The sequence below is a fragment of the Toxoplasma gondii genome, chromosome XI, assembly GCF_000006565.2.
Source record: "Toxoplasma gondii ME49 chromosome XI, whole genome shotgun sequence".
In the NCBI taxonomy this organism is placed as follows: domain Eukaryota; phylum Apicomplexa; class Conoidasida; order Eucoccidiorida; family Sarcocystidae; genus Toxoplasma; species Toxoplasma gondii.
The window spans coordinates 408531-424313 of NC_031479.1; the positions used below are offsets into that span (position 1 = coordinate 408531).

Consider the following 15783-nt stretch of genomic DNA (forward strand, 5'->3'; position numbering starts at 1 on the left):
TCGGAGTTCGTTTCTGGTGGTGCAACACTCTCCGAGGTTCTTTCGCGTTTTGTGCGAAGGAGGAGTAAGACGCTCGACTTCTCCTTGAGTGATGCTTTTGCTGATACTGCTTCTCCTACCCGCGTCAACAAAGGTGCGTTTTACAAATTGCATGCTTGCGAGCCTATCCCCCGTGAAATACTGCGTCCAGAAACCGCATCCACTTTTGATTTAGCCCCTTCCAACAGTGCACATGTACTGTCCCCCCCTCCTGCCCTGCGCTGCCTGACTTCGTTTTACTTTTTTGTTCCGCAGAATAACTAGTGCACACTAAAGAGCCTACGTGCATCTTGTGGTCCACTCAACCTGTGAGCAGTAGCGTTGCTACTCGAAGATTTGCACCTATTAAGGGGAGCCACAGTTGTTACCTTGCCCACAAAAATATCTTCGAGACTAATGGGTTCACGACCACTGACTGAAAGTCAATGATGGCAGCACGGTACCGACGAATCCACAGCATTGTCGTTGTGCCACCAAATCGACAGCCAGAAAGACGAGGCATAATGCTTCATCATGGCGCCGAAGTGTAAACGCTTCACTGACTCATGCAATCCGGGGTTTGGGCCGATGCAATCAAGAGCACAATGTGATTGAAGTGATCTTGCGGCCGGTACACACCATCCTGGTCCAAGAGCTTTTTTCCGGTCGGCGTTTCTTTTGATGGAACAAACAGTACTTTGCCCTCCGTAATTCGTTCACGAAGTCAATAACTACACAAAGTCCCAGAAGTGATGCTCCTAATGTGGACGGTGTCTGCATCCCCCACGAGCTCAATCTAGCGTCTCTCATATCACTGAAACGGCTCCCTCAACAGAGCGCGAGACTTTGTGCTCCGCTAGTCCACGACGCGACGAGTCTTGGTTCGGTTCCTGCAAGAAAAAGTTTCCTCTGAAGAGATCGACGAGTGGGTGACCCACCGCCGGGAGCCAATTCGCCGTAAACAGGATGCGACTGTCACCGCTGCAAAAATTGCAGTTTTGAGCGACGCCGATTTCTCGTGTCTCGTCGAATTTTGTCGCTTGACAAGTGCATGACGTACACGAGACGTGTTACATGGGCACATATCTCTGGATTAGAATTGCCATTCACCAATTCGACTGTCCACTTGTGAACCCGGAGACTGCTTTCTTGAATGCATTATCTTTTCTTAGCGAACTCACCCTTCGTCCACACGGTAAGTTTTGCAGACTTGACGACCACCCGTTTCTGAGCTAAGACCCCCGTCTCTGCGCGTGCCAGGATTCCACTGCGCGTCTCCGTTTACGGCCTTCGAAGTACAAATTTTTACTAACACGCTATCGAGTCGCAAGAGCCGTGGTGAGGCGGCTCGTTAGTTTCTTTTCAGTAAAAACCGCCCCGTGGTGTATCATCAGAAGGAAGATAACCTTTACCCTAGGTTCGTCGGCGATTATTTCGGTTTCCCTCACAGTCGAGGGTTCAGGTGCATTGTGCTGCTTCCTTCGACGCGGCAACACGCCGTCGCAGGCATTTCAGCAATGCAGGGCTGTTCGTACAAACATCAGACTCAGGACCGAATGTTTTTTTTCTGTGCTTCGTGGATGAATTCCGTTCGTTACAGCGGATGACGGTTGACTCGTCCACGTGGAAGAGGTCAATCGGTACGAACGGTCGAACGAATTGGTAGTGCTTCGATGAGTTGGGTGTATTGGCCCTTACGTGCAAAAACTGATAGGGCGTGTGCAAAGGAAAATAACAGGTCTAGCATGCACCGGCTTGAGAAATTGCGGTCACGCATCCGTTGACCGTCCGCAGTCAGCAGGGCTGCGAAACGGGGCTTCACCTAGAGAATGCTGATGTCTAATTATTCACACTTCATGTGTTAGATCGTGTGTTGCGATTCTTTGACAAAACCGTTGATCTCTTCTCCACACTCGCCAAAGAGCGAAATATCAGGGAAAAGTTGTCACTTCATTGCGACACTTTTTTTCATTGACAGTCGTTTTTCCAGCAGGTGTGCATGTGGCCGAACATTGCTACCCAGTGAAGATGATTCTGAGGCACTTGGTTGATCTCGCGACCGCAGGCGTACTGTTGGTACTTTTCAACGGTGCGGCAGGCCCGGTGAGTGGACTCGTAGGGAAACAGGAGAGTGGTTGTCATATATCCCTTCGGCAAGGGCTACCTGCAGGGGCGTGGAAGAAAGTTCGCGACGGCGGCTGCCTAGTAGGTCTTCCGTCGAATCTCGTCGTAGATCCCGCTTTCCCGAATATCGTCGAAACTTTAGATTCCCCAGACTTCATCGGCGGTCAACTATGTGACTGGCTCGACGTGCAGTGGCTTAAGCACACAACTGTGGCGAAGGAAGTCTTCAAAGCACCTACGGGAGTTCTAAAGTTCATGAGACGTCAATCGGAATTCCGCTTTGAAGACTCTCTGGAGGTTGTTATCAGCTACATTGACTTGGTTGATTATCAGCATGTTCGCGGTATCAGAGGTCACGTACCAATACCGTGGGCGACGGCTACATTTCGTTACAAACCACCAACACATGACTTCGGCGATGCAGTGGTCCCCTTCATTGCTCGAGGTGGGCCCCGATATTCACCTACTAAAGTACATTTCCTGCTCGTACCGGAGATCGCCCGTCGGCTACGACTGGATACCGGCTACATTCCCGGTCACGTTTCACCGGACGTTGTCGTCTCGGACAAAATAAACGACGGCACACAGTTGGATTTCAATGCTGAACAGCCTCTGCTCCTGCGCAGTTTCTTGATTTTCGATGGAGCATGTACGTTCCTTGATGGCCGACTGCAAACAACAGACTTACAGCTGTGCCACTGGGCAGAGAACTGGGGGAAAGTTTACACGTCATCATCTGCCATTATGCAAATACACAAGCTCGCCTTGTTCAACTCCTACCCAGCAGGTTTTGTAGCGACGATGGAACTTCGAAGCCCAGAGTACAGTCGCTATGGCAAATTTGTTCATGTTTTTCTGAAACCAAGTACTCAACTGGCAGGCACCTTTCAAGAGTCACATGACTATGTCATTCGCAGGTACCGTGAATTGTGATTCGGTTTTGCAAGTCGAAAGTACCTTGTCTTGAAAAAGCGTGTATGTGCCAACACTTTGCGACTGCCATTGATACGCAGAAATGACTGTTGACATATTCGAGGTCCCTCCTCAATGTTCACAATTAATACATTGGTTACAGATGTCCGCTGTGCAGACTGCGCATGTGATTGTATCATGTTAGTTGTAATGTGAGAACGAGAAACTGGCCAACTTCGAAGCACTTGGTATGGGACTGTGGTATTTTTATTTTGCCTAGTCTCCCTTTTTCGTCGATGGTAATGTGTTACTGGTTGTACTCACATGGGCCACCACCACTTTGGCGGCGCACGTCAATCAGGATCCATGGCGTGAATTGCTGGAATGAATCAGAGAAAGTTTCCTGATGGGACCATCGTGCTGACGTAGCCGCAACAAGTTCCTTGCTCAGAAGTGTTCCTGCTTCTGTAGCAGTAAGCGAAGACTCACATGCAATGTAACCGACAAAAAATTAACTTTGCTTATTTGTGATGTTACAAAAAGAGTAAAGTTGTGTATTGTGCCTTGCCATCGTGTCAAGGACCACTGTGTGACCCAGCGGCAGTCACAGCATATGTCCACTTTTGTCGTCTTGGGGCCATGGTTTACAGTGGGATGCTTTAGTACCCCGAAAACCATGCTTGAAGAGTGTGGGAGGGACCTGTATGGTGATTGAATGTTATTTAGTTCCTCTCCTGCGCCACAAGCGCGAAGGCTATACATCGAAAAGAATGCTATAGGTGATACAATACATACTTTTCGGCAAGCAGCAGATGCGTCCGAGCTAAACATAGAGAAACGGGTAATCTGGTATGTCTGTTCATTAAATCGATTTAATCACGACAATAATGCTTGAATCCTTCCCATGATACTCATGAGAACCTCTCAATTTCTCCCATTCTGGAAAAAGCTTTTATCCCTTTGGGGTGAGGATTGCAAAGCCAGTTAACACTTCGTCTACCCCCTACTGTCTTAACAGGCTCCAGGCTGTGCCAAAAATCAATGTGCTCCATATAAGGACAGGTGGCATACCATCCATGACAACATCAAAATGTTGCCATCACAATTCCCCATGATGACTGCAACCACACATGAGGGACTCGGCTGGCCACGCAGGCTAAGCTACGTTTCGGAACCGTGAACTTGTTCCCTATTGCACTACTGTGTTGTACGTACGCAAGAACACCACACCACACTCACTCTCCAAGCGAAACGTGTTCAGGGAACGGACTATCACGGCGTCCTTCAATCGTGCTGCTTCAACGCAAGAATGCTGGTCGCCTCGAAAAACGGAGGAGGGCGGTCTGCCGTACCAGGGAGCTTTCCTGAGAGCCTGCCCTGCATTTGTCCGCACGCCTGGTGACCATTCGTCTTTCACACTCATGAACACTACCGCAGAAGACGGAAACCGAGCATCCTGGACCACTACCAGCTTTACATGAATTAACATCAAGCATGCCACATGCACCTGGGCGTTTACTACGCGACCCCTCTCAGTCCAGTTCTAGAAGTGGCTGGGTCCCGTATTACGGTCATCTCTTCCGTATGTTGCATACGGCCGAGGAGCTCTCGGACGGCCACCACAACAACGTCTGCAGTATCCCGATTGAACAGGGAAGACGCGTGTGCAGGTTTAGGGAGGGACTCCCGTTTTCCTTCGAAGGCGTGCCCGTGCCCAGTTCGACGTGCTTCCACCTCAGTTTCAATTCTGTAGTCTTCCATGGGCTCCTCAGCGTCACATGGTCGTTTGACATGTTGTGCTCTCGCTTTCCAAGTGCAGCGATCGTTCGCCAATCGGACGAGACAAACGTACAGCTGGTTCCGCGTCTCCAAACTCAGCTGCGGGAAAACTTGCTCGACGCGGCGAATTATTGCCAAAGGAAGATCGTAGGTCGCAAACACGATCAACCGTGCCTCTGGCGATGTGACCGATGACAAAAAGCCGGGGTGGTGCTCACCAGGAGACAGATGCTGAGAAAGTAACGCCTGGAAGGGGCGAAACAACGTTTGTAAAGCTTGGATTATGGACAGGATATCCTGGGTTGTACACTGTGACAGGAAGTTCAAACCGCACGCGAACGAAGAAGACGAGGATCGCCGCGGAGTGCACACGGGGGAAAGTGCTGTCTTCGACAAGGATGCGAAGGACAGTTCGGGAGAGTAAGAGAGTTGGGTCGACGGCAGGGAAGCACACAGAGTCGCAAGTCGCCCATGTGGAGATGACGTGGCGGGAACGTTGGCAAGATAAGCATCTTCCGAAGACTGAAATGCAAGCGAAAGAATTGCAAGAACAACGTGCCAATCGTTCATCCCTGCTTTACTGCATGCCCGCAAGTATGTACACACTTCACGAGGCCCGACGAACTGTTCTCTGCTCTTTTCTCCTTCCAAGCCCCCGTGATCACCGGATGTCTTAAGAGTCCTGAAAGCGTGAGGCAGCTTCTCTGAACTATTCACTTCAGCTGACGTAGGCGTCGCCAGCGTCCTACAGCATTTTCGCGTCGCTAGTAGGTGCGATGAGCCTGCCGGCCCCGAAGAATTATCCACGCCCGACTCTCTATACACTGACAGCAGGCGCCGCTTCTCGTTTTCGCTGGTTTGGCCAGAAGAATCTTCCGCCAGCTTTTGTGCCGTGACTTCCTGTGGCTCTGCAGAGCTCTCGAACCCCACAGCTCCAGTGGCTGAAGATCGCTCGTCACTTGCAGATGCCCGGTTCTCAAGCAGGAAAAGAAGTCTCTGCCCGACTGCGCTTAAGGCCGCGTGAAAATGGGAATTCATTGGACAGTCCTGATTCCGTGGTAGCATGCGCAGTGCTTTATCTTCACAGAAAACAGAAAGAGCCCAGGAAACCATGTTAATCCCTTGTGGCGTCAGTTCGGCGGCTCGTTGTTCCACGGCTTCGAGTGAATCGCAGAGAAAAATATGCAGAAGATCCTGCTGTTCATTCATTTCGTGTGCATAGAAGTTTGCCCTGTCTCGCCGTGATTCACTGCTGCTTTCTGTATTTTGATTGCAGCTTTTCGCGGTTTGTGAAGACGCATGCAGTGCAGAAGGTCCAATCGATTTCTCTGCTCTTGCCTGCTCTGAAGCGGCGCCCTTTGCCGCTTCAAACTGACACGACCTTGACAGAGTGCCTGAGTCTTTCGCCCTGGGAGTAGCGAGCTTAGTGCCGTTCTTTGCCGGCCTCAAGAGTTTCGCAACACTCCACAGAGCGACTGGCAAATGCCTTGATGAGAGCTTGCAGAGCCTAGGCGTCGGATTTGTCTCCCCCCTCTCTGGCGCGTCGTCTGTTCTCTCAAACGCCTCTTGCGTCGCCAGGTCGCCGAATCTCATGCTCCGAGAGAACTCAGCCCTCGGTTGTGCGACGTTCTGGCTCTGTGTAAATTCACTTTTTTCGTGTCGAGTTCTCCCACGCTCCGTCTCAGATGACGCCCGTTCCACTCGCGGCTTCCGGCTTCCTACCAAGTGACCAAGAAGCATCCTCACGCAGGGATGAAGGATGATTCCTTGGCTTCTCTCCGGCGCTTCCTTCCTGTCTCGGGTGATTTCTATCCAGCCGTTACCTCTTCCTTCTTCCTTCATTTTCGCGAGTGCATGCAAAGCGGTAACTGCGTTGGCGGGGAGCAGAAACTCTCGGAAACGGACCACCAGGCGGAACAGCTCTTGGGGACACGAAGCTCGCGCAAGGGCCTCTGTTAGCGCCACATTCAGAAGCCGGAGGTGGCCCTGAGCAACAGCTCTCTCCACCCTCTTATCTGGAGGGAGTGGGTCACCAAACGGAGGGGTCTGAGGCCGAGCTGAAAAGCCAGAGGGGCGACGGTCCGTCCGCTCATGCCTCTCTTCGACGGTCGCGTCTCCGACAGCCTCTTTCTGTCGCTGTTCCAAGGTCTCGTCCCCACTGAAGCGGTTTGCTCGATCCTCGCGAGACGAACGTGGAAAGGTGTTGTCATGGAAGGGATACTCGAGAGGATTTCCCCTGGTTCTGCGGCCCTTGGATGCTCCGCTCCTGAAACGTGGAAGAGAGACCTCGGTAGTTCCTCCTCTGCCCTCTGCCCTCTCAGAGACAGAAGGCGCCTTGCGTGTGGATGGCGAGGCGTCCTCACAGAGATGGCTGCCGCCAGTCCCTTCCGCTTCCACAAATGAGGGAGACGGGGTCGAGACGTCTTCCGACCTTTCCCAACAGACACCGTCCTCGTCTGGCCTCTGCGCGCCTCGCTCGTGACACGCATGCAGTGGCGTCTCTCGCGACGCGGACGAGCGAGGACGGTTGCTGCCAAAAACAGTCTTCGGATTGCCTCCTCTGCTCCCCTTAGAGGCAGAAACAGCGGACACAGGGTCCTCGTTCGCTTGCTCACCGTGCTCACGGCGACGATCGGCGGACACGCCGCGCGACCACAACGGAGAAAGCGAAAGTGAAGACGAATCTACGAGAGATGCAGGAAGGCCGTGAGACAAAGAAGACCGTGGCGGGGACTGTGTCGAGGAAGATATTCCATTCGGAGAATTACGCATGAGAAGACTGCGGACAAGGAAAGCAGCCGCTGCAGCGGCATCGTGACGCTTTTGAGTCGCTTGTCGCTTCTCGCAGACTCCGACAAAAGCCCCCTTTGCCGCCGGTTGCTGCTCGCCAATCCCTCCCGTGGACGCCGCACTGCTGGAATGGTTCACAGGAAACCGCAGTCCTTCTGGACCGTTTCTTAAACCAAGGCCTGGCTTGTAGTCTTGCCACCTTGCAGGTCTTCGAAAGAAACAGGGAGGCTCTCGAAGCGAAAACAAAGTGTCCGGATCTTCCTGTGTCACGCTGCATGGGTCCTCCTCGCGCAAACGGTCCAGAGACCGTGTGTATGTACAGCTGGCGTCAGCTGTTTCCTGTTCGCGAGCGGCGTCGCTGGTCTCTTCATTTTCAAACATACGAAACAGTTCGCGAGGTTGTGAGTCGGCGTCTCCTTCCTGCAGTCGGCGACCGTGACGGAACGTCGTGAACGTACGTAACCCCGGTGAAACTTTTCTGAACAGGAAACCGGGTTGCCGGGCTGTTGCCACTTTCGACAACGTGGACGTTTTGAGTGGCATTCTTCCCGGTGGTTGCGAGACGTAGCCCGCGAAAACTAGGTCAAGTCCCTCCAACGAGGCACAGAGAGTTGACAACCCGCAAAAATGTCTTGGGAACCAGATGAGAAAGACTCGGCACACTCGTCACACGTTTCAGCAAAACGAACTTCCACTGGGTTGCTGTTTACGGCGGGGGACGAGACACGACTTTTCCTCTTGCCCGCAGTGACCACCAAAATACCCTATCGCTTTCCACACACAAGCGCTGTCTACCTCCAGAGGGCCGAAAAAAGAAGAACGTGCCTTTGAACTCTTCGCTCGACACAGCCACAGACAGTTCCTCGGCTTCCTGCGGATCTGTCGCAGACTGTCAGAGGACAGAAAAACGAGTCCTATGGCGGTGGCCGAACAGCAAGCAGTGATGCCACATAGTGACAAGAAAGAAGCGCCTCCATCGGCCGAGAAAGGGATTTCACGGAGAACGTTTCGACGAAGAACATCCTGGAAAATCTATGCATGTGAATGCGTGTACGTCGGTGGCGGTCACAGGATCGCGAAGCATGCCCACCGCCAAGCGCTCCATCGTGCAAACATGCGTGGTCTTAAAAAAAGGTCACAGAAACTCACTTGCCAAGAATCGTTCAGAAGGCAGAAATTTGAATTTAGAGTGTCGACACACTGCTTCGTTTGCCTTAAAGACAAGACATATAAAGGACGCTGTCGTCGTCTCCTGGAACCTGACCAAGGCGATAAGCGTACGATGCCGCAGCCGCATCGTTGTTTAGAACAAAGAATCGGGATGTGACAAAGGATAAACTTCCTCGCTGTTTCCTAGAGCAAAGAGATGTTGGAATTGTTAATGCAGTGGATGCGTTACTGACGATGCCTGACATACGTCGTCTTTTTAGTAAAGCGACGCTACACAAACGGTCCCCCCCCCCGAGGGGTCGGACGTTCAAGAGTGAGGGGCCCTCGTTACACATCGTGCCAGAGGAGCACGCGTTCACAAAGGCAACATCGACTTCTATATCTGTTCAATGCAAGAGTTCTGTAGTTCGAAGTCGCTGGGGGCGCCTGACCAGACAACTTCCCATTCTCCGTGCTCGCCACACGGAGAGGTGCTCTCTTCTAACGGCCATGGCGTCTCACGTTTTCTTTGGCTGAAGTCGGCGGTCCTTCAGCGCCTTGGGGAGCTTGTGACCAACCGTAAGCGAGGAGGACTCCTTGCTTTTGGGACTCCTTTCTTACACCATGCGGCGATTTAAGGATCAACCGCGAAACAGTGGCCGAGCGTATCTCAGCCTAGCATCTGACGAGTAGCAGATTCTACGTGGAACTTGCTGCTGCGCAGACGTTCTTGTGTCTGTAGAGTTAACAGAGGTAATTGTACAAGACGAATCTGAATACATACTTGCCGATTTCTGAACAGAAGATCAGCGACCGATCAGTTGCTGTTTATGGCCTACTTGCGCAGCTTCTCCGCTACAGACGGCCAAGACGTGCCCAGTTAGATAACGGCTGACGCCGACCAAGTAGTTCGATACTGACGCGTTTTTCTTATGAGAGCTCTCGTAGAGTTGCTACTTTTTTCTTGGGAATAAAGGTTCACCGTTCCCCATTTTCTACTTCACGTACGCAGGAGGATAAAAGCAAATGTTCGCACCGTCTCTGCGCTACGGGGATTCGCGTTATGCAAGCTTCAGCGCACTATTCTCTCTCGGCACAATACATCGATAGAAACCGGTGGTAACAATCTTTTAGTAAATTGGAGATGCGCATCTACAAAAAGACAAGCGTGATGCGGCCAAACGGAAGCACTCAAAAGAAAAGAAAATAAAGACACGCACCTTGAAAGAAGACGATCAGACGCGTTGGCACCCCTCACGGGCACCATTTCCCGTTGCCTCTGTAGAAAAACTGGAGTTTACTGGGGACATGTAAACTTCTTTTGAAAAAAAACACTGCGCTTGTCCGCACCGTCTTTGACAAAATGGCATATGATGTCTTGGGCACCCTTACACCATAGCCGCACTGCGTCGGAAAACATCCTGCGGATCTCAAATTCTCCATTTTGTCTGGGAACGTTCTCTTGCGCGGAGAAGCCCGACAAGCGACGAGACGAAGGCAGACACCAGCGGAGGATAAGAAAATGTCAAAACGGTTGCACACTTGCTTTCGGGGAACTGCCGTGGCTCTTCGGGGCGGTGATACGCCGACACAAAAACGGACACTCTTCTGTCCCCACCGTGCTTCCCGGTTTTGACGTGCTGCGGCTCGGAGACTCAAGATTCCCTTGCGATTGATGAGTGGCCACGCCATTAAGAGGACCGTGGACTGACAGCAAGCAACGCAAAACATCAACCGTTCCACAGTGTTCTTTTTCGTTCTGCAACGGCAACTCTGGAAACGCCGAAGCGACAACGGACGCTGGAACCCCTTAGGTACACAGTTAAGAAGTGTTGTCTTCAATTTCTTTCACGGGCATCCCCGCGAAAACCTGTTTCTTCGTGACAGCCAGGTTTCCCCCTCGCCAGAGTTCCTCATTAGCACGGGGTCGACATCCGTGAGTATTATGGCACATTCCTTCCTTTTTGACCTGAAAATCGGATATATATTCATGCCTCTGGCATCTCCAAGTCCGCCATGGTTTTTCCCTGCTCCGCGGAAAACGCTTTCGTGTTTCTGTTGGCATGTTCGCACGAGGCGTGATTTAGCGACCCCCCGTCTGACAAGGGTCCCGCTCTGCGCGGCCTTGCTAACGGATATCACTGGCTGACCTTTGTAACCGTCTCCAACGCCCCGTTCCTAACACGGCACCGCGTGTCCAGCTTCAAAAGTTGCTCGGAATGCCTTCGCAGCCCCTTTTCTGTTGCTTGACTCTCCCGGTCGACGTCACACTCTTTAAACACGGCGTGGCGATTGGGCTGCCCCACCTGGAGCACCGGCTCGCTTCCAGTCCCGGTGCGATTTGATTGTTGGCGAATTTTCAAGACAAGACTTTGATCTGAACAGTTTTCGGCTCTCGGGGCCGTCTTCGTTTCTGTTTCTCTCTTTCCTAGTCTTCACCCGCCACTCTCGTTTTCCGGTCTGCGCTGCTTGGTCGACACACTCCACGCAGCACAGTCCCCGTGTACTCTCGACACAGGCTGCGTGCGACGCAGCCACGCACGATTGCGTGGAAGGAAACGCGTGTCTTTCCTGCTGGATTCATCCCACCTCAAACGGCAGTAGCGGCTCTGGGACCGAGGCTAGACTCGATGCGTTCGCAAGGCGACGCGGTGTTTCGCGGCAGGACAACAGACACACAGATCGTGATGAGAGCTGCAGTGACGGGGACTGTAAGGAATGTGTACACAGCAGTCGGGTCACCCATGCCGAGGGGAAGAACGATCCACCGCGCAGCCATCGACAAGTCTCCGCCGGTGAAGAGCAAGCCAGAGAAGAAGATGCTGGCGACTCCGGCGATGGAGCCTACAACGCTGCCTAGAGCCGTAGTCCGTTTCCAAAGACCCAGGAAGATGGGCGGGAAGATTGCTGCAGTGAGGAGGTTGCCGATCAGGAGGAGTTGAATGAAACTTTCCGTCCAGTGGTACGCGAGCAGGACGGCAGGGAAGTTGGCGATGAAAGAGACCAGGAGCGCCCAGTCGAACGAGACGCCCTTGGTGTTCAGCTCCCCGGCCACGAGACTCGGGAGTGCACTCTGGAACGTGTCCACGGACCCAACGGTAAGAATAACCGCGAGCACGAAGACGACCGCGACGAGGCCGCGAGAGAGGGAAGGCAGAATGAGGAAGAAGAAGGGCGCCGCAACCAGGCTATCCTCGTCGACGGTGAAACCCTGAGTCTCGAGAGTCACGGCAGTGGCGCGCGCGACGATCCCCGTCACTCCCAGAAGGCTCACAGTCATCAGAACCAGCAAGGAACCGCCGAACAAGCCAAAGCGAACCTCGCGCGAGCCGCTTCCGGTCATAACTCGCTGCCACATGCCCTGATCCATGGCGTAGGCCGGACAACAAGAAAGCACCATGAGGACCCCCGAGGACGCTCCTTCGGCTGTCCACGTAGCCGCCGCTTTCCACGCATCCTGGGAGACCTGCGAGTGCATGAAGGCGCATATGGGAACGATCAACAAGAGCAACGGCAACAGAATACCCTGCAAGTTGTCCGTCTCCAGAGACGCGTTCGTGCCCAAGAAAGCCGTGTACGTGAAGGTCACCATGGCAACCGAGAGAATCACTGCGAGCCGCGGAAAAGACGGAGCTAAAGTCTGCGCCGCAGCAGCCAGAAAGGCCAACTCTCCAGCCATCGCCATGACCGTCGAAAAAAAACTCACGACGGCTGTCACGATCTGCATGCTCCGCCCGAAACGCCTGCAGAAAGAGCAGGACAACAGGAAACGAAGATGGAACAGTGTGTCTGAACACGGCCCAAAGCTCGCATACACACGCTCTGTACCCTTGTTCGAATGAAACAGCTCCATATACAAAGATCGAACTGACTCAAAACTTTGAGACGCAGCAGAAGAAAGGAGACTAGGTTGGAGACGCTTGTGGAACTTAAGCCCAGCTGGTTCTCTCCGGCACGTATCAAGGCGCAGCTTCAAACAGACAGGGGGATGTGACAGATAACCGGCCAGAAGACACAACAATCTAAAGTGGGTGAAACACCGCGTAGGACCCTGCCTTTTGGAGAATGGTACGCATCGGCACAGTGTAGAAGCGAGAAGCAAAGAACGGTGCGTGGTCGCACTCGCATAATCCCCTTGAGGCCAGCTGAATCTCCCCAAAAAGGACCCTTGATCCGCTCTTCTCTACAAGGGATTCTCTGGCGACACGGACAAACCAGAAGGACGAATTGCGGCACTGTTCACAGACTGGCAGCAATGCATGCCTCCTGTAGACTCGTGGGGCAAACGCTCCAGTGTCGACCCTTGAGTTAGACTTTTGTGACCCGATTCGCCCACCGTGTGTACGACCATCTCCGCCATTTCTCCCTCTTTTTCACGAGGTCTTCCTCGCTGTCTCCCTCTCTGCAGTTCGTTCTGTGTGCCACCCGAGTTTCGGTGTTGTCTCCCTGTCTCTCGCTCTCACCCCTGCTTTCTCTGAGTCTCCCTTTCTGATTAGGAGATGCCCTACCGGTGAACGTAGTCGGTGAGTCCAAACGCGACGTGTCTCTGCATTTCTTCTCGAACGATCGGCCCGGCGTACATGAGGATCCACAGGGGCAAGGCGATGGCGACGGCGTAGAGAACGACAGGCCAGACGCCGTAGAGAGAGGAGAGTTGAGGGGGGCAGTAGAAGATCCAGGTGCCGACGCCTGACGAGAAGAAGGAAGCCGCGAGAGAGAGCGCCGACCGGTTCCGCGCGCCGCTGATGAAGGACGCAGAACGCCGCACGACAGCCGCGGCCCCGACAGTCTGCTTCGATCGTTCGTCTGCGAACTCGACTCCAGAAATGCCACTCGCCTGAAGGGTCGAAGAGGCTTTCTCGCGCAGACACTCCGGGCTAGGGGACGCCAGAGAAGGCGCAGAAGTCGAGGAAAAAAGGTCGGAGCCCGCGGCGCACAAGACGCCCGTGTTCTCGCATGCAAGCGGCTCAGGCGCTTTCTGAGGACACAGATCATGAGAGAACATGCGGAACAGGGAAAGGTCAGGCAGTCAAAGAGAGAGGCATGGGGAGAGTGCAAAAGGAGCACGCGAGAGCAGGGAGACACGCACCAGTGGGGGAGAGGAATGGGAGAGGTGGAACGCGTTCCGAGTTTTACAGGCCAAACTGCGATGGGCAAACGACCCCAATGCCGTGACCACGGAGACTAGCAAGTGTCTGTCTCGACAAGCATGCATCGGTTTGCTTTCAAGAGAGAAACACAGATGCATGGGGGGAACGGGAGAGCGCGCGCCGCGCTGACAAAGACACGCAAGCCTGCTGGTGGAGCTTCAGCGGTACCCCAGGACCGAGACTCCAGAGAGGGAGAGAGGCAGAAGCGTCTCTCCGTTTGCTTCCACGTTTTCTGTAGAATGTCTGGGGTCCCCGAAAGGCGTGAACCACTCCGCGTTTCGAGACCGGATAAGCCTTACCTTAGCGCGGCTCAGCGAGAACGGGGAACCGCAGAAATGCTTTCTTCCGCGTTGCCGACGGAGTACTGAGAGCAGAACAACTCCCGAGAAGACACAGAGCGTGACGCTGAGAAGGATGGTCGCCATTTCGCTGTCGAGGGTTCGCGCCCAGGAGTCCCGGTTCGCGCCATTCACCTCGCCTTGGTGTCCTGGAGACAAGGTCTCCGCCTGCCGGTCGGGATTTGTCGCCATTTCCGCTTGTGTCTTTGTTTTTCGTCGAAGGAGACCGTGCGGAGACGCTCAGATGCCTTCTAGTTTAAGGGCTAGGTCAAAACGCACTGCAGGTTCCGCGGCGCAGGAAACGCGCCGTTTGCTGCGCGTCCCCACACCACGCGAGTCTCGCAGACACGGCGAGATAACACGGCCAAAACCGGGGCAGATAGCCCCAAAAAGGCGATACAAATGGCGTCTGCAGGTCCTGAGACGCGGCTTTTCCTAAAGAATTCCGAATGCCTGAGTTCGAGATCAGGAAACGACGTCACCTGCGGTGCTGTGGAGGGGCGACATGTTAGAGAACGCAGCTCGCGGGTACGCCCACTAGTCTCAGTTTTCATGGAAGGAATGCTACGTGAGAGAGAGAATGTCAAAGATGCGACAGAGAAACGAGTGCCTGGTCAAAACAACGAAGAAAAGCGCTTGCACGCTTGTCGCGTCAACGCGCTGTCTCGCTCAAGGCAAGGCATCGCCCCTCACTGGAGGTCCACTCTGGCCACGCCGCTGCTCTTGTTCCTCGGGCGCATAGTTTGTGCGTTTCCTCCAAAACAATCAATTGGAGGAACCTGCCGGACAGGAAAACAATGTGGCAGCCAGATCGGCTAGAAACTGAGAAACATCCAGCAGTGTACAGACCCATTTTCTGCGCCGACGCCGCCTCCACTGTGAGTGTCCTATCTCGCTGGCGAGCAGAGCACAAGACAAGGTGTGCTGACTGCTGAACGGTCACGAGTAAGGGGACGCATGTTTCCGCGGAGACTTGCGAAGGTGTGTTTATTCTCAGAGCTTTTTCGCCTCGAGGATGTTCTCTCTGGTGACTGCAAGCGCATGCAGAGGCTCGCAGTGCTGTGAACAGCATAGCGATGACCGACAGCGAGAGACCCTCACCGTCTCACCGGAGGTTGCCTGACGTGTCTGCAGCAGGTTAGAACGCGTCTTTTGAAAATTCCGTACTTCGGTGAAGAACGCGTGAGCTCCTTGCGAACAGAGGACTTTCTCCACGTCGTAAAATCACAACACTCACACCCTTGAATCGTACATGCCGTAATCTACTGCCACAACGAGTACAGCCGGAAGTAACGCCCACGTTTCCTGCCATCTAGAACAGCAAGAGAGTGTCGAAGGGTCTTGTTATCGGAAAAAAAAACTATCTCCTGAACAGAATTAGGAAGGGCAAGTGTCTGACTCTTACGGTCCAGCCTCTTGTGGGTCGGAGATGACTGCGGTCTCTGCGGCGTATGTGCGGGCAGCTGCTGCCCAGTAGCGCGTTTCTGCCACAAAGACGCAGTTTTGTGTTGTTCCTAAACCAC

At 53.5% G+C, this 15783-nt stretch overlaps 3 protein-coding genes across 3 annotated transcripts; 1 reads left to right on the top strand and 2 right to left on the bottom strand.

Annotated features, from left to right (window-relative positions):
• Positions 1-376: 376 nt before the first annotated feature.
• On the top strand, positions 377-3996 carry TGME49_308970 (hypothetical protein). Its single transcript, XM_002364125.2, has one exon. It carries the CDS (start codon positions 2047-2049, stop codon positions 3073-3075), a length of 1029 nt encoding a protein of 342 aa, XP_002364166.1. The 5' UTR covers positions 377-2046; the 3' UTR covers positions 3076-3996.
• On the bottom strand, positions 377-9157 carry TGME49_308980 (hypothetical protein). The gene has a single exon (XM_002364126.2). It carries the CDS (start codon positions 8164-8166, stop codon positions 4573-4575), a length of 3594 nt encoding a protein of 1197 aa, XP_002364167.1. The 5' UTR covers positions 8167-9157; the 3' UTR covers positions 377-4572.
• A 601-nt stretch (positions 9158-9758) lies between these two features.
• TGME49_308990 (transporter, solute:sodium symporter (SSS) family protein) lies at positions 9759-15361 on the bottom strand. Its single transcript, XM_002364127.2, has 3 exons — positions 14222-15361; positions 13281-13750; positions 9759-12515 (listed from the first exon to the last, which is right to left on the bottom strand). Exons 1-3 carry the CDS (start codon positions 14450-14452, stop codon positions 11363-11365), a joined length of 1854 nt encoding a protein of 617 aa, XP_002364168.1. The 5' UTR covers positions 14453-15361; the 3' UTR covers positions 9759-11362.
• Positions 15362-15783: the final 422 nt, after the last annotated feature.